Source organism: Crassostrea angulata, chromosome 5, assembly GCF_025612915.1.
Source record: "Crassostrea angulata isolate pt1a10 chromosome 5, ASM2561291v2, whole genome shotgun sequence".
NCBI lineage: Eukaryota > Metazoa > Mollusca > Bivalvia > Ostreida > Ostreidae > Magallana > Magallana angulata.
The window spans coordinates 56,620,246-56,644,481 of NC_069115.1; the positions used below are offsets into that span (position 1 = coordinate 56,620,246).

General features: G+C 34.9%; 1 protein-coding gene across 1 annotated transcript; it reads left to right on the forward strand.

Moving 5' to 3' along the window:
- Positions 1–7,194: 7,194 nt before the first annotated feature.
- LOC128182685 (uncharacterized) lies at positions 7,195–22,971 on the forward strand. The gene is made up of 7 exons (XM_052851403.1): positions 7,195–7,667; positions 9,865–9,949; positions 16,495–16,671; positions 16,989–17,165; positions 19,333–19,421; positions 19,841–19,919; positions 22,524–22,971. Exons 1-7 carry the CDS (start codon positions 7,347–7,349, stop codon positions 22,757–22,759), a joined length of 1,164 nt encoding a protein of 387 aa, XP_052707363.1. The 5' UTR covers positions 7,195–7,346; the 3' UTR covers positions 22,760–22,971.
- The last annotated feature ends 1,265 nt before the right edge of the window (positions 22,972–24,236 follow it).

Here is a 24,236-nt window from a genome sequence, read left to right on the forward strand (position 1 = left end):
AACAAGGGAGGCGGTGCTGGGCCCCAATTTATGTTGGAAGGCGACATTTATTTATATTCAAATATAGAAATTAAAAGAAAATTTGACCAGAACGAACTGAACATCAACTTTTAGCAGGGGGGGGGGAAGTAAAGAAAACCTTTACAAAAAAACTGTTAGAAGCGAATCATATTGATCAAATCTTTATGAGACAATATCTGCATGAATATCCCTTCCCCTTCCTCAAATGGATAAATTTAAAAAAATAAATAAAACTAAATTTTATGTACTAGTTTGAAACTTATAACATTTCAAATGTTTAAATTGAAGAAGGCTTTTCTATTCTGAGAGAGCAGATATGGGACAACAAATATTTGAAAAAAACCAATATCACATTTCCTCTTTAGAACATATCAATTACTAGAAGATCATTCTTGTGTTTTAATAAAATGTTCTGGATTACATTTGTAGCATTTCTAGAACACATGGATCCTTTTACTATTATCTTATCCAAATTTAAAAACAGAAAACCTTTTCTGAAAATTAGAAAACGTGGCAATTTATTATGTAAAACATATATGTAAAACCTTCAATAGTCTATGGTAAAGAAAGATAACGCTTGCTGATTGAAGCAATCTTTGTTACAAGCCTAAACAAAAAAGTGCTATTCTGAACTAAAAAGCAGCGCTTCACTATGCTTTGTAAGATGAATTGGCAATGTATATAACTATATATTATTTTCATATACAGTTAATATTTTTAATTTTATGCTGCGATGGTAAAATTTTGCTTTTTCTAATCAATATCTCTTCATATCATGATTAGACACATTATCAATTTTTGAAAAATCTAGCAGCGCTTCATCACTTCAACTTTGTTTCATTTGAATCTATTGATATTGACTTTGATGAAAATCAATATGAATTGTATTTAAAAAATATATGGTAAATTTAATAGCAGAGGGATATTACACCTTAGACATATAAATTCCAAAAAATTCTAGTTACATCAATAGGCTATTATCAATAGGATATTTTCGGGTCTAGAATATTTAGAAATTTCCTAAAATAGCATGTAAAATGCATTTTAATGCTAATAAATAGTGTTATAGTATGAATTTTCAATTGAACACTTTTTTATCCAAATAAAACGAGTATCATTTAACATGAAAATATAATTATGGAATTACTTAGCGGAAATCTTCACTTTGCGAAGATAGGAAAGAATAGAAAAAAATGAAAGATAACAACCTGGAATTCAAACCAGTTTCAATCAACAAAAACGTGGAAACGTGAACCACTACACTTCAAACATATAATTTTGTATCTCAACAATTGAACATTTAAACGTTTTAGAAAAATAATACAAGTCCGTGCATTCTTTGCCACAGTCATATATAATATTTAAACAACTGATTTTATTTGCATCGTATGTTAAAATATTTCAAACTAAATATACTTAGAAAATATGCGAACTTGCATTTTAACATCAAATAGCATAAAGGTATTTTACGACTCAACCAAATGACCATTTGCGCTATCCTGCCCACCCATCTTATTTAAAATAGAATCCCATTTCTCCATGCAGTGTCAAAAGCGGCACTAGAATCTGAGAAACTGGCGGAAACGTTATTCTGTTTAAGATTATGAAATATTGATTCTTATTTGATAAAGGATGCAGTTAAGCAATTCAATTTTTTCCTGAAAACCTTGCAGTTTGGAAAATCTGCGTGAAGATATGCTACGTTATGCGTGAAAGTATGCAATTTGTTGAATGTCCTCCTTTTTCACTAGTCCTCTTTAAGACTTTCTATCTTGCTTTGTACTTCTGGGCGGGGTTCTTCTAGACCGTTAAGTATGTGCTGTATATCTTGAAGGCTTTGTTGAATTTTTGGCTGCGACTGAAGAGCTCTACTCACCTCTCTGCTGAGTCCGAGTGTAGAATTAACGGTACTTGGCGAAATACTGGCACTGTGTTTTAAAAGAATTCTTTAAAGGTCCGCTTTTTTTGTCAGGTTTGCAATCCTTTAGAAAGGAATGGTAACCGCAAGCATTTGTACCAAGAGATATGCGTGGTCTATGCTCACGTTTAGATTTTCAGAGGAAATCTTCTCTGCCCAAATTGTCTACAACCACCTACATGCTCAAGTGAGCGGAATTCCTTGTAGCAAAATGCTTATAAAAGAGAATTTAGGAAACTACAAACAATAAAAAATAGAAAATAGTTTATTCTTTAAAGAATTTTGAATGATTCCGGATTATCTTGCAGAAATAGTGCTGTGTTGCCTTACATTGCATGCACATCGAACACGTGTGTTTCTCATACGGAGTGCATATGTTCTGCATCTTATTGTAGATCCAGGCGGTAATACATCCAACAAGTTGCTGTCCTTTAAAAAAGGACTACAATACGTGGACCATTTGCATGTGTTTCCAACGAAAACGTGATTTCAAGCCTTAAGATTATAAAAGATTCCACCGACTCTAGCCCTCTGCTTTTAATCACTAAATTTTTATGTTGTATTACGTATACATGTATGTATAGCCCTGACTTTTTATCTCAGAATTTAAAGGATTCATACTTCTAAAATAATTATGATCTATCTATGAATGAAGTTTGCATGTATAGTATAAGGCATTCGGTGAATTCTACTATTTGCGCACACATTACGATTCGCACTACTTTGTTACAGCTTTGTGTAAATTAAAAATTTCATAATTTGATGCATTTTTCTTGAGATTTAAACTTTTATAGTGCCATAATTATTAACACATACTTAAATGCTTAAAAAAATTTAATCGGTAAGTTCTCTAGCCTACTATAAATGTAAAGTTAAGTTATATGTGTATTCGGAAAACAACAAAACATTGCAAATTATGCTATTTGATGCATAACATTAACTTATTTCATAATACTGATAGTTCATACCATATGCCAATCATTTCTTTAAAAGGAATACTTTGTTTCTGTACTGTTTACCGACCACTTTACAATTACAGCGCCTTTGAACTTATGTGTGCATATGGCACGGAATCCCGATCCCGATTCAGATAAACGTGTCTTAGCCTGGTTCCCTGAGCTACCCATTACGCACAGGAACCAGACTAGCACATGCGCAGGCTGAATTTTCCCCATAGCATCCGGTTTAACCTCGCTTATATATTTTCTGCGTGGACCTCAGGGTCCACGCAACAAAGTAGATAAGTAATAGTGAATCTAAGAATGTAAATGCAACGTAAAATCTTATTATCGGTTTCTACAAAAACACACCGTTTTCTAAAACCCACGTTCTCACTTCTACAGTGTGTGGTTTGTGCATGTGCGATATTATAACAATAAAACACATTATAACGTTCTACAATGATCGATGGTTTTTGGGAGTTGATTTTAATCAACTCTCCTATGCAGTTACTCTGACAAACCAAAAGTGAAACAGTGTTTGGACCAAGCACAAATCATCGCCGCTGACAAGACATAGTTCTTGAAAATAAATTATGAATTCGATAAAATGTATGCTAAAACATTGTTTTTCAAGTAAACTTATTTATAAATACTTTGAAAATAGTCAGATTTTAAATGGTACGAACAATTTAGATATTTTTTGTAGTCGTATGTATTCTTCCGCCAGAGTTCAATATAGTCTCGTTCAACTCGACGCTCGGCTGTCTCCGTAAATCTCCGACAAGCAGAGAGTCTCTCTTGCTTGTCGGAGATTAACAACAACAGCCGAGCGTTTGGTTGAACAAGACTAGAGTTCAATATTGCTTGGATCCATTAATTTTCCAGAAGTCTCTCACTGATACATAGTTTAATTGAATTAATTTTATCTTTAAATATTACATGATTCATATGGGGTTTTCTCAACATTCTTGTGTTGAAAAAGTCAAAAAATTCATATTATAAAACTGTGCATAATTCAAATACAGATTAGAAACTACCCATACTTGTAATGCAAAAAAAACCATATCATTGATTTTAAAATAAATAAACATCGATAAAATCAACTCCCGTCAGTTCTTCGGTACTTTGATTTGAAATATTTGTGCCATGATTTAAGTCTTTTTTGTTCCTCTTTCATAATATATTCCTTACCATTGCAGTGATTGTTGTATTACTTTTTTTAAAAAATGTGTTTCTTTAAATCTTTCCATCCAGTGCAACGTGTTCGAGTGAATGAAATACCTGAATGCAGTCATCTTCGCTAGCCAAGGGTTTTCGGTCCACTTTGCTCCCCATAAACCCTTGGCGGATTTCATTACGAAAACTCGGTGACAAGCTCCGTTTTATGATTGGCTGCAGCTGCGAGTAGCTGATCCAATCGCAGAGCTTGTAAATATAAACTTTAAAAGAAAACACAAGTGTGATCTTTGGTAAAACATTCGGTGCTTTTAACAAGTTGAGACACAAGTTCTCGAGTACAGTGCCTCTTCAACGTTGGTCTAACCAGATCGCTTAAAAAACCTATATATTTTACTGGGATTGAACATAGTTCTACAAACTTGTCAAGGCTCGCGTGATAGCATGGGAAGTAAACATGGCGAATGTATAAGTTGCTTATCCCGTTAGTATAATTATACGTTCCTGCTTATGGTTATTGCTTTTACAGGTTCAATAAGCTATGTTTTATTTAATTTCTTTTGTCCGCAATATTCACGACAACGATACCTGGTTTTATGGCATGAAAGCTTTAATATAAATCGGCGACTTCTTCACTCCCGGTACAGGTCATTACAAAACACTGTGAATAAAACATCAAGTTCTTTCCGTAGGTTATAACTTAATTCGTATTTAATCACTGTTAATAGCATCGTTAATTATGTTCCGATATTCGGTAGTCAACATGTTTTCAAGTTGTATTAATGCCATAATGTGCATATAACCCGTTGTTTATTTCGATTAAAATGTATATATGCAAGGGGAGGAACTCAAGTTGCTCGCTAGATAGCGCCACCACATCACCGAGTTTTCGTAATGAAATCTGCCAATGGTTTATGGGGAGCAAAGTGGACCGAAAACCCTTGGCTAGCGAAGATGAGCAAAAAGTGGACCGAAAACCCTTGGCTAGCGAAGGTGGAATGCAGTATACCATAAATAGAATGTTCGGCTTTATTAAGATATACATTAGAATCTCATCCATTAGCAATTGAGTCTGGAAGACATAAAACATTGCAAGAAATGAAAGAAGATATACTTTTTGATATCACAACGACATTGAGGATTTTTACTTTGTGTTAAAATGTCAAGTTTACAATTCATATACATTAAAATGATCAAAACTTATTTTGTCAAAAGAACTATCTGTGTTCGAACTTATTCATTTATTAGATTCAAACAAAATCAAAGAGATATATTTTCAATATTATATATCTAAGAATTTCACCATTGTTTATATGATGTAAAAAATGCATATAGTTCTTCATAGCGAGAATGCATCCTCTGCAGAGACTCTCTGCAGCCTACTGGCTTTGCAGTCTGCGTGCCTCCCAATTGATTGTATTTGTGTACAATACTGGTTAGCTTAATGCCTTAAAGTTAAAATAAATAGATAAATAATAATAATGATCACTTTTGCAAGCGTCCTTTATATACAGTGGGGCTTTTGTCGATTCAAACAATTGCGTTAAAGGGACATGGTCACGATATTGGTCAAAAATTATTTTCCGAGTTTAATGTTTACAATGCTTCAGTAAGGCATTTTTAATAAGCAATTAAGAGTTGAGTCTCATTTGTTGAGTTAAAAGTTATTTAGTATTTTGCTTGCAATTCTTTGCTATATAAACAAAGCTTCTGTTTACATTTTGAATGTTGACGTGAAAATTCCAGTTTTAGACCTAAACTGACTATGTAAAACGTTAGGAACTATTTATTGATATTTAAAATAAAAAAGATAGACAATTCAATTCAAAAAAGATTTTTTTTTATATATAAAACCTTTGTAAAGAAAAAACAGGGCACGAGCCTTGTTTACATGACAAAGAATTGTAAGCCCTGTATATTGCTTATTACTCTACGACTGACTCTCATATTTCATCTGATCATTAGAAATGCTTTTCTAAAACATTATTAATAATAAATACAGAAAAATACAATTTGAGCAAAATCGTGCCCCTTTTAAATGCTTTCCTAAAACATTATTAATAATAAAAACAGAAAAATACAATTTGACCAAAATCGTGTCATTTTAAATAGGTTTAGGATTCTTTTATTTCAGAGAGTCATCTTTATTCTTGAATTGTTCATTTGTAATAGGGTTATTAGCCGAGGCATTTCGTAACTTCAAAGATTCCAAGACAGACGTCATTTCACACATTGTAAATCACACATAATCACCTGGTAGATCTTGAAGATCGTGTTCACTTAACTTTGTTACCACAGAGATTTTTGTTTCAACATCCTTGAAACTAATGGACTACATTATTAAGACATGATTTATTTATCAAAAGAAGAGATAAATACACTGGGGTGTTTATATATGACATATATACAGAGAGAGGGAGAGAGAGAGAGAGAAAGAGAGAGAGAGAGAGAGAGACGGTGGGTTACGTTACGATCAATGCATCCATGTTACACAGACTTTTAAATATTGTAGTAATATGTTTGTGAAAGAGAATAAAGGAAACTACAATCAATTTAACATTAAAGAAGGTTTATTCTGTGAGAGAATTTCCAATTTACCAGCATTTTCATGCACATCGAACATTTGTTGTTTGTTGCTTATGAAGTGTGCATATGTTCTGCATCTTATTGTAGACCCCGGCCGCACCATCCAACACAGTAGATAAGTGATAGTAAATCCAAAAATTTAAAAACAACGTTAAATTGTAATATCAGTTTCTACAAAAACACTCCGTTTTCTTAAGACCATCCTGTCACTGCAAGATCTCCAAAAGTGTGTGGTTTGCGCATTATAACAATACGATACAGTAGAACGTTCTACAATGATCGAGGTTTTTTTTTTTAAATATTTGTGATTTCAGTCTGATTTGTTCCTTTTTTCATTTTTTTATTTCCTACCAGTGCAGTAATTGCCGTATTATTAATGTTAAAAACGCGTTTCTTCAAATCTGTCCGTCCAGTGCAACATTGTTTGAGTAAGTTAAATACCTGAATGCGGTGAACCATGAATAAGTGTGCTCGGCATTATATAGTTCTGTAGCGATGACATGGATGAGCGAAACCAAAGAAATCGACAAGTAATATGCCGGTAGTTGGAAATTTAGGGTAAATAATGCCTATTTAAGAATTAATGTCAGCTTAATTGATTAACTGATTGCTGATATAAGCTGTGCACAGAGCTGGTCGTATGCAGTCACCTGACGAAAGGCCGGTGTGTGTTACCTTTCATTGTCATTTATAATTTACTAAAAATGCGGACCCTCATTTTTTGTACAATGGTCCTCCTTGGTCTGCCGCATCTCTCTAGTGGTGGCTGCTCAGATTTCACAACTGTGAACACAATCGGTCAACTAAATTCCTCTTTAGGTATAGGACACACTTTTTTAGTTTACTCCACCACCAATATTCTTGTTTGCATGGAGTGGTGCCACCGACTTTCGATGTGTCGCTCCGTGGATTTGAACCGAGAGCGATCAGAATGCCGGTTAAACGTGAAATCGTCCATCCAGGACCCCAGTCTTTTAAGAACAACCAATGGCTCATTTCATGTCGACAAAGAGAAATTTCCAGAAGTGAGTAGAAACCTTTACAACCATAGATAGCAGAACTTAGATAAAAGGGGGAGAGATAATGTACTAGAATGTTGAGTTATACTCCTACGGTTATTTTAATGACTCGTAAAAAGAGATAATTGACTCATTATTACAATATATTGATTCATCATAACGAAGTCTTACTCGATATAACAATATTACTTACTCGAAATAAGAGTTAGATATTTTTCTATTTTTTTGAAATTAAGCCTATTTGGCTTTTGTACATAAGTCCTTATTTTCTTAAAATAGCAAATATAAGTCCAAATATAAGTCCAATTCATTCATTGTACCTGAGGTAAAATGTTAGGTACATAGATACAATTTTTAACTTAGCATGATTATTTTATATACTACATGTATTTGTAAAATTCCCAACACAATGTAATTTTAAAAGGTATAAAACATGTACAATTTTATTTGACAAACCTGAAACAAGTAAGGGCCATCGTTTCCCGATATTGTACACTATACATATAGCCAAAGAGAAAAGTATGATTTGCTTGTTTATTCGAGGCGGCGATGGATTTTTAAAATAATTTTTAAAATAAGAATATATTGGCATAGCATTAAGAAAAAATTTAAAGCAATATAAAAATGTTCTTTCGTTAATCATACAATGTAATATTAAAAGGTGTAAAACATTTACGATTTATTTGATAAATATGAAACAAATAAGGGCCCAGTATTCTTCGGTATATAGTCTTAAAAGAGGAAAACGTCCAGTTTTGCCATAAGACATGTATATGTATTCTGGTGTTCAACTTTTTAATTTTAGTACATTTATTTTCAACGTAAATGGTTAAAAACACACAGGCCTTCCTATCTCACACTACAGGGCTTTGATGTATATTAATACGGGAACTAAATCTTTAATTTATCAACAGAATCAAATTGGCAGTTAGCTGGTAATCTACAGATGCATATTGATATTATTAAAAGAAATAGAGGGATTTAGGCGCCATGATCAAATTACATTATATTGATATCTATTGCTGTGGTAATGAAGACCAGGGACGGGAAACTGGCATATTTTACCCACTTTTCGGCATTGAAGAAAATTACATAGGCATATACACATAAAATAATCAATTGTAATGATTTTACATTCCTTTTTCGAGATTTTTGTAAACTATGGACAAAATATTTTATTAATTGTGTATATTGCGTATCAAATAAAATCATTTCAAAGCGTATACAGGTGTGTGCTCTATTTTGGGAATTTATGCATGCTGTTATAACAAGTTTATTATCATTATTTTTTCACTTGTAATAAATATAAAGAGGCCAGAAATATTATGCTTAATGAAATTTTCAATATTGTAAATTTAAATATTGTTAATACTCATGTCCTACTTTGGGGCGACAACGCAATCAGTGTCAGCGAGAACAAACATTTATTTTCTCTAGTTTATCGTTATATCAAAGATACAAAAAGATTTAGTTCAACTTGATGTTTGTACACCATTGAAAATTTATATATAACTGTCAAATGATCTGTTGACCTTACATGTTGTGTATACATTATTTTTACTGTATTATATACTTGTATTGGGAGAGGGCGATCTAAGTTTTTGAACTTGTGTCCAATCCCTGTTGTAATTTTTGTACAATAAAAATATGTTCAAATAAAACAAGTTTGCATGAATTTTAACGAGACTGTGTACAGATCGAATGCGCATGACTTTGTGCATCTTTTTATTTTCATGCAGCCGTAGGTGCACAGTTTTAACTTTCTTTTGTATTGTGGTTTTATTCATTATTGATATTATATTGTAATTAATTTTATAGGCCTATATATAGCACATTATGCCAATATGTTAGTGAAATGTTTTGCAAGTTTTAAACTTTTCTCTAATTTTTAAAAGAAGTTACATTAATTTGAATAAAGATACATATAATATAATTTATGTCTGGCGTAAGTTATTATTTTAATTTGATGTTTGGGAGTTTTGGTGGTTTCATAGGCCATACAAGCACCAGATGTTGTCCTGACAAATCACAACTGTCACACAAATACAAATACAATTATATACCGTAAGTTATATGTGGTGTATTACTGGTTTTAACAGATCTCAATCAAATGCTCATCTTAAGGCGCTTTTGTGTTTGCACAATTGGCTCAAATTAAAGACAGTTACCTATGTTACTGTAGTTGATTTCGTTTGTGTTTCAGCAGCTAGTGTTCGATGCCTGTCACGCCCACTTTTGTGACAACTACAGCATGTGTGTATCGGGCGCATGTGTCCCCGTGTTCTCAGGTAAGCTATGAGGACCCTGGATACACTAAAATACCTAAGTCATGCTTATTTAAGGTCTTCGCACGTTTTCCTGTCTGTAATGAATGGCTTCAGTTTGCAATTTAATCTACATTTGTCAATATTTTTTTCTCCCAATTTCCTTTACAGAATAATCATTTTTATTACAGTATTTTGTATTACACATGAAATAATACGTTGATTAAAAAAATATATGTTCAGTGCGCGGAAATTTTTTTTTCTTCTCTTTTTTAAAAAGTTAGGTTACTTATACGCGCAACCCATGTTAAAGTTTTGTGAATAGACCTTCTGTGTTAAAAACCATTGTAACGTGTAATGTGGGTTCAAACCACGGATATTAATTTTCCCTAAACATTTCCTAAGCTTCTAAATGATTCAAATAAAATTACTATTCAAAAATATTAATACAAATCAAATTGATGCAAACACAATGATTATTTCTGACTGATTCATAAAGTATAATTTTCCTCAAGCTATCCTTGAACAAGTCTCCGCTCATGGTCTGAAACCACGCGTTTCAGATTCTGTTCTGAACCTAGTCCAAATTATTTTATTTCTGAGCCTATGGTGGCATGGGACAGTTTTTTTTATTCATTTCATTGTAGCCAGGGGATGTTTGTCTTCGGAACTCTGTAACTAGAATTTCCTCAGTTCCCATTCAGCACAAATACCTTTCATTCACTCTTTATAAGGCCAATCACCAATTTCAGAAGAAAATTACTAGTCAAAACCTGTAAAATTTTCAACATACTGGTTTATATAAGATTTTGACCCTTTCATATTTTGCTAATTTTCATGATTTTTCATCTTTTTAAACCTCCCCCAGCGAATTCCATGCAAAGGGTTGACCTTCCGTACCGTGTGCATGTTGCATCATCACATGTCAGAACTTAATGTATAGTTTACAATGTCGTATCAACCTATTTTCTAGTTATGAACCCCCCCCCCCCTCTCTCGTCTTAAACTTGCACTTTCACTGTGTAAAATCAACACAACAGTAATAGCCGCAGGTTTCACATTTTACTTCTGATTCTCATGTACCTAATACATGGGGCCTGCATATTGCATATTTATTTCAACAAGAGGCATACCCTCAACTAATGATAATCATTAAAAATCATTTTATGGATTTTAGCAACACTCATAAGCCTGAACTGAACTTCTGTACGAGAGATGTGCAGACTCCGCTGCTTTGGGTTGAAACCGCTGGTGTTGACTCTTTGGCGCAAACACTGGAGATGGTTCTGTACGCTTTTCAACAACTCTTCCCTTTTCCAAAGGACTACGGCTCTGGTTTTGCACTATGCTTCTCTCTCTCACTTACACTTATATCTTCATTTGACGCTGCTTGAGACTTCTCTTTGACTTCCCCTCGCTTTTCTTCACAGGACTCGCCTCCCTCGTTGCTGGAACTTTCGCCTATACTGGATACTTGTCCAAGCAAATCCCCTGGGTCATGTGTAAGCCACTCTTCATCGCTTTCAACACCATTGTCATTTTGACTGATTCTTTTTCATGGAATTTCTCCTTATGTCTGATCAATTATTCTTTCTTCTGGAATAATTTTCCACACGTCTTGCAAGGAAACTTGCCTCCCGTGCATCTCATCAAATGTACAGGCCAATGGTTATCAAAAACTTCTCCTTCACACAATGGACAATGACTTTTAACTTTAGCTTTCGTAACTTTCAGATTCGGCATTTTCTAACAAAAAAAAACGCTTTATTACTTTAGTTTTACATAACTTAGTAGGACTCAAAGTCCTCCAACCAATTTGGAGGGCCACATTTTCTTTTAGGCCTGTTACACTCAACAAGTTCATCTACACTCTCTACAATCTTATCAGTTTCTTGCTCTTCTTCATCTGTTTCAGTATAACTGTCTAACAACTCGGTAATTAAACCAGTATCCTCTCCTCTGAGGGTTTAGTCCCTCGTTTTGCGCAAACGATCACAATGTATGATCTGCCTTTCGCCTTTTTCTTCCACTGTTAACAGCGTATAGAACATCGAATCGGTTTTCACATGGCCCACGCCAAAATGAAGTGAGTTTTGGAGAACGACCTATTTTCTTTTTTGGGAAGTAAAGAAAAAACCTGGTCCCCTGGTTTAAATCTCTCCCAAGATATCTTCATGTCATGAGAGTTTTTCTGTCTATTCATAGCAGCTTCTGTGTATTGACGAACAAAACTGTGAGTTCTCTCTATTCTCTCACTCTAAGAGTCCAAGCCCATTCATTTGGACTCATTTGTTTTAGAGGCTCCGGCATCTCGATCTGTAAATCAAATGCCAAAGACCTTTCTCTTCCTAGCATAAACATGTTAGGTGTAAAACCTGTCGATTCATGATCAATTTACCTATATGCTGTCATAAAATTGGGAATATGTGGGTCCCAATCTCTTTGTTTTTCTTGTACGTATGCGCTTAGCATGCTTGTTTAGGTTCGGTTGAACCTTTCTACCATCCCATCAGACTGGGGATTGTAAGTCGTGGTTCTCGTTTTCTGAATGTATAAAAGTTTACACACTTCGCTTAAAAGTTCACATTGCCTGCCTTGGTCAGAATGTATTATTTTAAATGTCCCAAGTTTAACAATAACTTCTAAAATCAATTTAGCCACGGTCTTAGCCTCTATGTTTGGCAGAGTAAAGCCTTCGTTCACTTGGTAAAGTAGTCTGAGACTACTAAAATATATCTGTTGCCATTTTCCGTAACTGGAAGTTCGCCGAGAATATCAACTGCTATGCGCTTTAAGGACATTCCTGATGGAACTATCTGCATCGGTGCTATCTTTTTCTTGTTTGGATACTTCCGCATCATACAAATATCTCGGCCTGTGACAGATGTGTCTAACGTCTTGTTGCAAGCCAGGCCAGTAGAACCTTTGCCTAACTCTTGCCAAAGTTTTATGTACTCCAAGATGTCCCAAGTTTCTTTCATCGTGACATAGTCTCAAAATCGTTCTTCTGTCAGAAAGAGGAATAACTTGCTGGAGTATTTCGTCATTTGTCTCGAACACTGACTATCTTCTACATACAATTCCATTTACTAGTTTCAATCTCTTCCATTGACTCCATAGTGATTTCAGAAAATACCCTGCACTTCTTATATCTTTGTAACGTTCAATGTGGGTTCAAACAAATATTAATTTTCCCTAAACGTTCCCGATGTTTCTAAATGATTGGAATAAAATGACTTTTCAACAATACTAATCAAATTGAATCAAACACAATGATTATTTCTGACTGATTCATAAAGTATAATTTTCCTCAAGCTATCCTTGAACAAGTCTCCGCTCATGGTCTGAAACCACGCGTTTCAGATTCTGTTCTGAACCTAGTCCAAATTATTTTATTTCTGAGCCTATGGTGGCATGGGACAGTTTTTTTTATTCATTTCATTGTAGCCAGGGGATGTTTGTCTTCGGAACTCTGTAACTAGAATTTTCTCAGTTCCCATTCAGCACAAATACCTTTCATTCACTCTTTATAAGGCCAATCACCAATTTCAGAAGAAAATTACTAGTCAAAACCTGTAAAATTTTCAACATGCTGGTTTTTATAAGATTTTGATCCTTTCATATTTTGCTAATTTTCATGATTTTTCATCTTTTTAAACCTCCCCCAGCGAATTCCATGCAAAGGGTTGACCTTCCGTACCGTGTGCATGTTGCATCATCACATGTCAGAAACTTAATGTATAGTTTACAATGTCGTATCAACCTATTTTCTAGTTATGACCCCCCCCCCCCCCCTCTCTCGTCTTAAACTTGCACTTTCACTGTGTAAAATCAACACAACAGTAATAGCCGCAGGTTTCACATTTTACTTCTGATTCTCATGTACCTAATACATGGGGCCTGCATATTGCATATTTATTTCAACAAGAGGCATACCCTCAACTAATGATAATCATTAAAAATCATTTTATGGATTTTAGCAACACTCATAAGCCTGAACTGAACTTCTGTACGAGAGATGTGCAGACTCCGCTGCTTTGGGTTGAAACCGCTGGTGTTGACTCTTTGGCGCAAACACTGGAGATGGTTCTGTACGCTTTTCAACAACTCTTCCCTTTTCCAAAGGACTACGGCTCTGGTTTTGCACTATGCTTCTCTCTCTCACTTACACTTATATCTTCATTTGACGCTGCTTGAGACTTCTCTTTGACTTCCCCTCGCTTTTCTTCACAGGACTCGCCTCCCTCGTTGCTGGAACTTTCGCCTATACTGGATACTTGTCCAAGCAAATCCCCTGGGTCATGTGTAAGCCACTCTTCATCGCTTTCAACACCATTGTCATTTTGACTGATTCTTTTTCATGGAATTTCTCCTTATGTCTGATCAATTATTCTTTCTTCTGGAATAATTTTCCACACGTCTTGCAAGGAAACTTGCCTCCCGTGCATCTCATCAAATGTACAGGCCAATGGTTATCAAAAACTTCTCCTTCACACAATGGACAATGACTTTTAACTTTAGCTTTCGTAACTTTCAGATTCGGCATTTTCTAACAAAAAAACCGCTTTATTACTTAAGTTTTACATAACTTAGTAGGACTCAAAGTCCTCCAACCAATTTGGAGGACCACATTTTCTTTTAGGCCTGTTACAATCAACAAGTTCATCTACACTCTCTACAATCTTATCAGTTTCTTGCTCTTCTTCATCTGTTTCAGTATAACTGTCTAACAACTCGGTAATTAAACCAGTATCCTCTCCTCTGAGGGTTTAGTCCCTCGTTTTGCGCAAACGATCACAATGTATGATCTGCCTTTCGCCTTTTTCTTCCACTGTTAACAGCGTATAGAACATCGAATCGGTTTTCACATGGCCCACGCCAAAATGAAGTGAGTTTTGGAGAACGACCTATTTTCTTTTTTGGGAAGTAAAGAAAAAACCTGGTCCCCTGGTTTAAATCTCTCCCAAGATATCTTCATGTCATGAGAGTTTTTCTGTCTATTCATAGCAGCTTCTGTGTATTGACGAACAAAACTGTGAGTTCTCTCTATTCTCTCACTCTAAGAGTCCAAGCCCATTCATTTGGACTCATTTGTTTTAGAGGCTCTGGCATCTCGATCTGTAAATCAAATGCCAAAGACCTTTCTCTTCCTAGCATAAACATGTTAGGTGTAAAACCTGTCGATTCATGATCAATTTACCTATATGCTGTCATAAAATTGGGAATATGTGGGTCCCAATCTCTTTGTTTTTCTTGTACGTATGCGCTTAGCATGCTTGTTTAGGTTCGGTTGAACCTTTCTACCATCCCATCAGACTGGGGATTGTAAGTCGTGGTTCTCGTTTTCTGAATGTATAAAAGTTTACACACTTCGCTTAAAAGTTCACATTGCCTGCCTTGGTCAGAATGTATTATTTTAAATGTCCCAAGTTTAACAATAACTTCTAAAATCAATTTAGCCACGGTCTTAGCCTCTATGTTTGGCAGAGTAAAGCCTTCGTTCACTTGGTAAAGTAGTCTGAGACTACTAAAATATATCTGTTGCCATTTTCCGTAACTGGAAGTTCGCCGAGAATATCAACTGCTATGCGCTTTAAGGACATTCCTGATGGAACTATCTGCATCGGTGCTATCTTTTTCTTGTTTGGATACTTCCGCATCATACAAATATCTCGGCCTGTGACAGATGTGTCTAACGTCTTGTTGCAAGCCAGGCCAGTAGAACCTTTGCCTAACTCTTGCCAAAGTTTTATGTACTCCAAGATGTCCCGAGTTTCTTTCATCATGACATAGTCTCAAAATCGTTCTTCTGTCAGAAAGAGGAATAACTTGCTGGAGTATTTCGTCATTTGTCTCGAACACTGACTATCTTCTACATACAATTCCATTTACTAGTTTCAATCTCTTCCATTGACTCCATAGTGATTTCAGAAAATACCCTGCACTTCTTATATCTTTGTAACGTTCAATGTGGGTTCAAACAAATATTAATTTTCCCTAAACGTTCCCGATGTTTCTAAATGATTGGAATAAAATGACTTTTCAACAATACTAATCAAATTGAATCAAACACAATGATTATTTCTGACTGATTCATAAAGTATAATTTTCCTCAAGCTATCCTTGAACAAGTCTCCGCTCATGGTCTGAAACCACCCGTTTCAGATTCTGTTCTGAACCTTTTCCAAATTATTTTATTTCTGAGTCTATGCTTTTGGACTATATAAAATGATTTAGTGTTTCAAATGGTCCACCCGCACAATATTTTGGGGTCCCGCAAATGAAACATAAACCTACTAATATCGCTGATTCTCTGCTCTCTAAGGGGTCTTCTCTCCTCTGCGTCTACCAGCAGACTAACAACTACGTGCAGACACGCTTCCTATTTACACCCTTTGTTAATTCTGCTGACTCATCGTAGGATCATCAAAATGTTTGAGACATTTTACCACACCCAAGGAATAGCTTATGACTGAATATATTTGATTGACCCTGATTGCCTTATTTTCATAATCAAAGGAATTTTCATTACACCATACACAAGTCTCTAACGACCTATTCTGTTTCAGAAAAAAACTGTGGGTCACTGCCAGCTGTAGCGAATGCTGAGGACAGCCCCACGGGTCCATTTCCCGTGGGCCACACCCATGATTACAAATGTACTGTTGATTACTTGCCGTTCTCTGAGCCGTACACAACTTGTCAAGATAACGGAAAATGGACAGACGTTGTCTTTCAGTGTTTAGGTATGTATGTTTTCTTATTCAAATTTAACCAACAGATGTGTGGACAGACGCTTGGATTGGTGATGACTTGTTATTATTGGAACAATTCATTAAATGCACGTTCTTTTGTTTTGTTTACTTGGGATAAGGAAGGTAACTTTATACAATGTATGCAATATTCATAAAAGTTTTGCCACTAAACTCTTTGTGTTAAATACCGTCTACAAGAATCTCACGACCTATTATGTTTCAGAAAAAAACCTGTGGGTTACTGTCAATTGTAAAAATATTTGTGTAAAATACCATATACAAGTCTGTAACAACCTATTCTGTTTTAGAAAAAACCTGTGGGTCACCGCCAACTGTGGCGAATGCTGAGGACAGACCCCCGGGTCCATTCCCCGTGGGCCACACCCATAAGTACACTTGTACTGTTGGTTATGTATCGTTCTATGAACCTTACACAACTTGCCAACATAACGGAATATGGACAGACGTTGACTTTCAGTGTTTAGGTATGTCTGTTTACTTATATAAATCTAACCAATAGATGTGTGGACAGACGCATGGATTGGTGATTGGTGATGACTTGTTATTACTTGGAACAATTCATTAAATGCACGTTCTTTTGTTATGTTTACTGTGGATGAGGAAGGGTAACTTTATACAATGTATGCAATATTCATATAAGTTTTGCGACTGAACTCTTTGTATTAAATACCGTCTACAAGAATCTCACGACCTATTATGTCTCAGAAAAAAACCTGTGGGTTACTGCCAATTATAAAAATCTTTGTGTAAAATACCATATACAAGTCTGTAACAACCTATTCAGTTTCAGAAATAGCCTGTAGGTCACCGCCAACTGTGGCGAATGCTGCGGACAGCCCCCGAGTCCATTCCCCGTGGGCCACACCCACAATAACATTTGATATTCTGTTGATTATGTGCCTTTCTCTGAGCCTTACACAACTTGCCAATATGATGAAATGGGACAAAATGAACGGACGTTGTTTATAGGGGTCAAACAAACATTCTTTGAAATCATGCAGAAAAAGTTTGATAAAATTTAAAAAAAAAACCTACCTACATTTTAGTTATGATCTCTTTGGGTTCAACTGTGACCAGTCACCCACTTTAAAATGATTGGTTATACTAGCTTGTGTTTTAACGACTCGTCCATGTTGATTATGATAAAAGTGGAAATATTTCTTATATTTCTTCAAGGCAGATGGTTTTGATGGGATATCTACAGTTCTTAAATCTACAAACCTTTAAAACTATAAATACTATTATTAATTTTAAGTACAATCACGTGAAGAAATATCCAAATTTGAAGACGTCATTTCCACCCTAAAAAATCTCTAGAATCCAGGTGCTTCCGGGGGCTTCGCACCCTGGACCTCCATTAAAAAAGGGGAAATGTCTTTTTATATTTCTGCAAGGCGGAGGTTTTTGATGGGATTGTTAAAGGTCTTAAATCTCCAAACCTTTAAAAATTGTAAACAATTGTTAACTTTTAAGTATACTCACGATAAGAAATTTTTCAAAAGTCTAAATTTGAAGACGTCGTTTTTAGCTTACAAAATCTCTAGAATCCAGGAGCTTTCAGAGGCTTTGCCCCCTGGAACCCCTCTTAATTAAGGTACTTCACTACACCGAGACTTACACTTTTTAAGACACTACGTCACAAGATGGCGATTTAAATGTTTTGTTAAACTGTTTGTATCAATCGATTCAGATGTATATTGTCATAGCTCAGTGGTTAAAGTATCAGGCTTGTGAACCACAGGTCATGAGTTCGAATCCACCTGGGGCTTTTGTTTATGTTTACTGAATGAAATTTTTTAAAACATCATTTTTTATCTAAAATTGCACATTTTTTCGCTTATTTGACATATATTCTTCTTATCCATCATGCTTTCCATCATAATCAAGTAATTTTCTGCTGATTTGAGAAACTATTTCACGGTGTAGTGAGGTACCTTAACCCACTGGGGGCTCGATGGCGGCCCAAGACCCCCTTCCTAAAACTGGCACCCCCTCATACTTCAAATCCTAGATTCACCCCTGCCTATTCATATTTTAAGAGATGATTCGGCTATTGTAAAAACTGAGAAAAAGATACAAAACCCTCGTTAACGAGTTATGTAATTTTTCTTCAATGATCGTTACCTTCATAACCCGCATGAATTATCAAAGAAAGCATTTTATTGTTTATATTTATCTCTTTCTTTTAACAAATGAATGAATGGATTGTATAAGTTAAGTTAAATTAACTAAATAACTGTAAATTTACATCAGTACGTTAGCTAAAAGAATCAGCCAAATCGTCTCCTATGGGAATTTGAGTCTGATCGTGACATCATCAGGATACTAGTATTTCGTGCAGTCCGTGGTTTTTCTTAGGTTGCTGTAGGTTTCGAACAATCGATAAACAGGGCGTGTTGATTTCAGTCCTGTCAGTTTCAGTCGCTGCAGTTTTCGACCAATTGATTAACGGGGCGTGTAGATTTCAGTCCTGTCATTTTTATAGAGCTATGAATTAACAAATAGTTTCCGTAAGAAATTGAAGGAATCATACTTGGTAGATGTAAATATAAGTATTCAATTTTAATTGCTGTATGGTCAGTGCTTAAATACAGCGTTAGGTAGCAACTTATGTCTTTTTTATTTATCCAGAAACTTGCAAGGCAAGCGGCAATATCTTGGTAGGCTCTGCTTGGTGTTATTTCTTTGGCGATTTCAAAGTAAACGACAGTGAAGCAAAGGTTAGTTTAAAGGGAAAAAACTAATTATGATTATCTCCGGTCATGTATATTCAATATTTCCTAACATATTCTCTTAATTTGATTACTAAAGAAATGCAATTAGAGGCTACATGTAAAGTTAATACATAATTGATACCTGTATTAAAAAAAATTATCTAAATTTTTCAAATTCAAACATATGAAATTTCTGTTAAACTGAAGACGATTTTTTCAAATATTTTAATCACTCTCTTTCCATACCACTTTCATTCATACACTTATTCAAAAATCAAAATTAAATAAACCTGAGGTGGTATATGAAAATAAAAAGAAAAATATAATTTAATAATAATCTTCATAACAAATTCTATTAACCCATATAAATATTCGATCAAGGTTTCCATTTCAATCTATCAATATCTATATTTGTGTCATTGTAGAGTCAGTGTGCCGCCAGACAAATGGACATGCCAATCATTGAGACTCAGCAGGAATGGCACGCAGTGGTTCCTTATCTAGGTACTGATGTTTTGTTCCTCATACATTGATATCGCTGTTTTAGTCTAACCAATTGCTAGAACACATTATTCATCCTATCTATGTGTGTCAGTTGCTAGTAATATAACACAAGAGGCCCATGGGCCACATCACTCACCTGAGAAACAATAGGTATGATAAAATAATAATACAAACTATCTGGAAAATGTACAATAATACATTTAGATCCTGTATAAATAAAATCCGTTTTCCCCCTGGATATTCCTATGTTTATAATCATTAGTCCCTTTTCTAACAGGATGATTTTATTGTCATATCACATTTTGAGTATTGCAGTTCTCAAAAAGATCCTTAACAATTGTTTATACATGGGATATAAAGCTACATCAAACTCTGAACCTTCTTGTGAGGCCGAAGAATTGTCCTGGAGCCAAAGTCTTAACAATTATAAAGAATCATCTGGCTGATTTGTTTCTGAGAAGAAGATTTTAAAGAGTTACTCTATATATTCCGATGTAAAACTTTGACCCCCCATTGTGGCCCCACCCTATATCCGAGGGTCATGATTTTCACAACTTTGAATCTACACTACCTGAGGATGCTTGCACACAAGTTTCAGCTTTCCTGGCTGATTAGTGTCTGAGAAGAAGATTTTAAAGATTTACTCTATATATTCCGATGTAAAACTTTAAGCCCCCATTTAGGCCTCCCCTACCCCTGGGGGTCATGATTTTCACAACTCTGAATCTACACTACCTGAGGATGCTTCCACACAAGTTTCAGCTTTTCTGGATGATAAGTGTCTGAGAAGAAGATTTTTCTAAAGATTTACTCTATATATTCTGATGTAAAACTTCGACCCCTCCATTGTGGCCCCACCCTATATCCGGGGGTCATGATTTTCACAACTCTGAATTAACACTACCTGAGGATGCTTCCACACAAGTTTCAGCTTTTCTGGCTGATTAGTATCTGAGTAGAAGATTTTTAAAGATTTATCTATATATTCCTATGTAAAACTTTGACCCCCCATTTAGGCCCCCCCCCCTACCCCTGGGGGTCATGATTTTCACAACTTTGAATCTACACTACCTGAGGATGCTTCCACACAAGTTTCAGCTTTCCTGTCTCATTAGTTTCTGAGAAGAAGATTTTTAAAGATTTACTCTATATATTCCTAAATAAAACTTCGACCCCTCCATTTTGGCCCCACCCTACCCCCGGGGGTCATGATTTTCACAACTCTGAATTTACACTACCTGAGGATGCTTCCACACAAGTTTCAGCTTTTCTGGCTGATTAGTGTCTGGGAAGAAGATTTTTAAAGATTTATCTATATATTCCTATGTAAAACTTTGACCCCCCCCCCCATTGTGGCCTACTACCCCCGGGGGTCATGATTTTTACAACTTTGAATCTACACTACCTGGGGATGCTTCCACACAAGTTTCAGCTTTCCTGTCTGATTAGTTTCTGAGAAGAAGGTTTTTAAAGATTTACTCTATATATTCCTAAATTAAAATTCGACCCCTCCATTGTGGCCCCACCCTACCCCATGATTTATACAACTTTGAATCTACTTTACCTGAGAATGCTTCCACACAAGTTTCAGCTTCCCTTGCTTTATGGTTCTTTAGAAGAAGAGTTTTGAAAAATTCGCAAAATTTTTCATTAATTTCTAATTATCTCCCCTTGAAAAAGGATGTGGCCCTTAATTTTCACAACTTTGAATCCCCTTTGCCTAAGAATGATTCGTGTCAAGTTTGGTTGAAATTGGCCCAGTCGTTCTTGAGAAGATGTTGAAAATGTGAAAAGTTTACGGACTGACAGACAGACGGACAGACGGACGACAGACAAAATGTGATCAGAAAAGCTCACTTGAGCTTTCAGCTCAGGTGAGCTAAAAAGGTTGATTATTCTTCCTGTTCCATTTTAGTTAATTGTTAAACTATTGTTTATCTATACAATTGACTCACTGTGGCATTTACGTTTTAATGAACTGTTCTGTTCTTACGTCTATCTTCAATGACACCCAGTCATAGTCTTACGATGCTGTACATTTGTTGTTTTGTTTGTTGCTTAAACCTAACTCTTTAATTAAATTTTGTTGTTTAATAATCTTAATCCAATGGTTGACAATGTGTGCTGATAAAATATTATTACTAACTCTTTGGTAAATGTTGTTGCATATTTGTCACCAAACTGCCATATAAACTATTTTTTTTTACAATTGTTATCTAACGCATGATTTACCATGTTGCTTGACAACTTTCCTGCTTATGTAATAATTGTTACGAAACTCATTGGTTAACATGCTGTTTTATAATTATAATCTAACACATCAAATTAATTATGATGTCCAATATGTTATTTTACTCATTGGTTAACATTACTGTTTAGTTATTGATATGAAGCGTATTGGTAAACTACTTTGCCTTAAACAGAATTGCAATCAAATTTATTGGTTAACTATACAGTTAAATGATTGTCTTTTCACTCACTTGTGGTTAACTATGCTGTCAAATAATTGACGGTAATATCTAGTTCACTGCTTAATCCTGCAATTGAATATAAATTAATATCTTACTTACTTGTTAACCTGCCGTCCACTTTATTCTGTTGCAGTTAACTTTACGAATTACTGGCTTGATGCCTACGCCGAATACAATATTGATGAGTGGTTTAACAGAACATGGTACTGGTATAATGGCAAACCTATTGGTTCTTATCAACCGTGGAAAATCGGTCAACCTAATTACACTCACGCCGGAGAAATGAAACTCCAGGCAGGCAAACAAGGATGGCACGTTGTTAATGCATCAGAGGCAGACGGATACTTCATGTGCGAAATAGGTGTTTAACAATTGATGGATTAATTCCTGGTCGTTATGTCATATTTTATCGGCTAAACAAGTTCATATTGTATATCGTTACAATTCAATTCAGTTTATTCGCTCAAACTATGAGATAGTACTTGAGGTCAATCAACATATACAGTTCAAAAGTCAAAGGTACATTTTATAAATTAATAGATAAGTAATAGATAAATAGTAATAAAGCATAAATATACAATATAAACAATGGAAAATGTATAATAATGGAGGACATACTATTACATGTATTACATGTTTATCAGACTGTATATTTTGATAATAGAATACTAGTAACATATTTTTCAGATTTGTAACATAAGTACAAGACATAAGTTCACAAAACAATGTTTATACATTCAAATTTCAAATTTTTCCTCCGTGAAAAACGTGATTGTGATCATATATATATATATAAAATTGAAATTCCTTTTCATTTCATTTTATATATTATATATATAAACTGCTTTGGGGTTATATAAGATAATGGTTCACGGAGGAATAATAGAATTTTTGGATTTGATTGTTGATGAATTTCTTTCTTTTTTCTTCAAAACCTTATGCATCGTATGTGCATGTTGAGGCCGGAACATCTTTAAAACAAACTCCTTCTCCCCAAGATAATCTGTTCGTGTCATGTTATAATGCTTTTTTTATATATATAAATTCTAATTTCCAATATCTTATTCCAGATAAGTGTCAATTGTTAGTATATCGTTTTTATTAAGTAAGCTCATTGGACAACTCAATACCCTTCTTATTACTTATTTAACAAGGTTTGATACCTATATACCTGGCATTTGTGAGCATTACATTTACGAAAGTTGAACAGTGGTAAATACAAGTATCTCTTATTATATTGATTTTAAGCCCCTTTCACAAACGAGCACTATAAAACATTTTGCGATCGATATTTTTTGGCTTCGCACGAGCTATCGCATACGTTGCACGAACTCTCGCATTCGTTGCATGAGTTTTTTGTGGTCGCATTAACTCTTCTCAAAATTGTGGACAAGCAATCTATTCAGATGCGATCCAAATTATTGCAATGCAACGCACAAACATTCGTACGAATGTTTTACAACATTTTGTCTGCTCACAAAAGCGATGCACGATTTGTGAGAACGTAAGATAAATTGCAGCTGTTTTTGCGTGTGTTGTGCAACCATGAGACTGTTGCTCAACGTGTCTCGTGTAATCTTGCAACGTTTTACCATCATTGCAAGATTTATCGGTTTCAGTTTACTTGCTTTGCAACTAAAATATACTGGATGCAGGGCTATTTTCGCCCCACGTTATTTTCGCTTCCAAATACGGTTTGGCATCGTATTGAATTCGCCCCAATAATATTGTGGTAAAAAAAATATAAAATGAGATATTGGAATTCGCCAATCTGCTAACTGATAAAAAGAGCGAAACGAACGAAAATAAATCGGTTTAATACAGTACCCCTTACAGAGTATACACT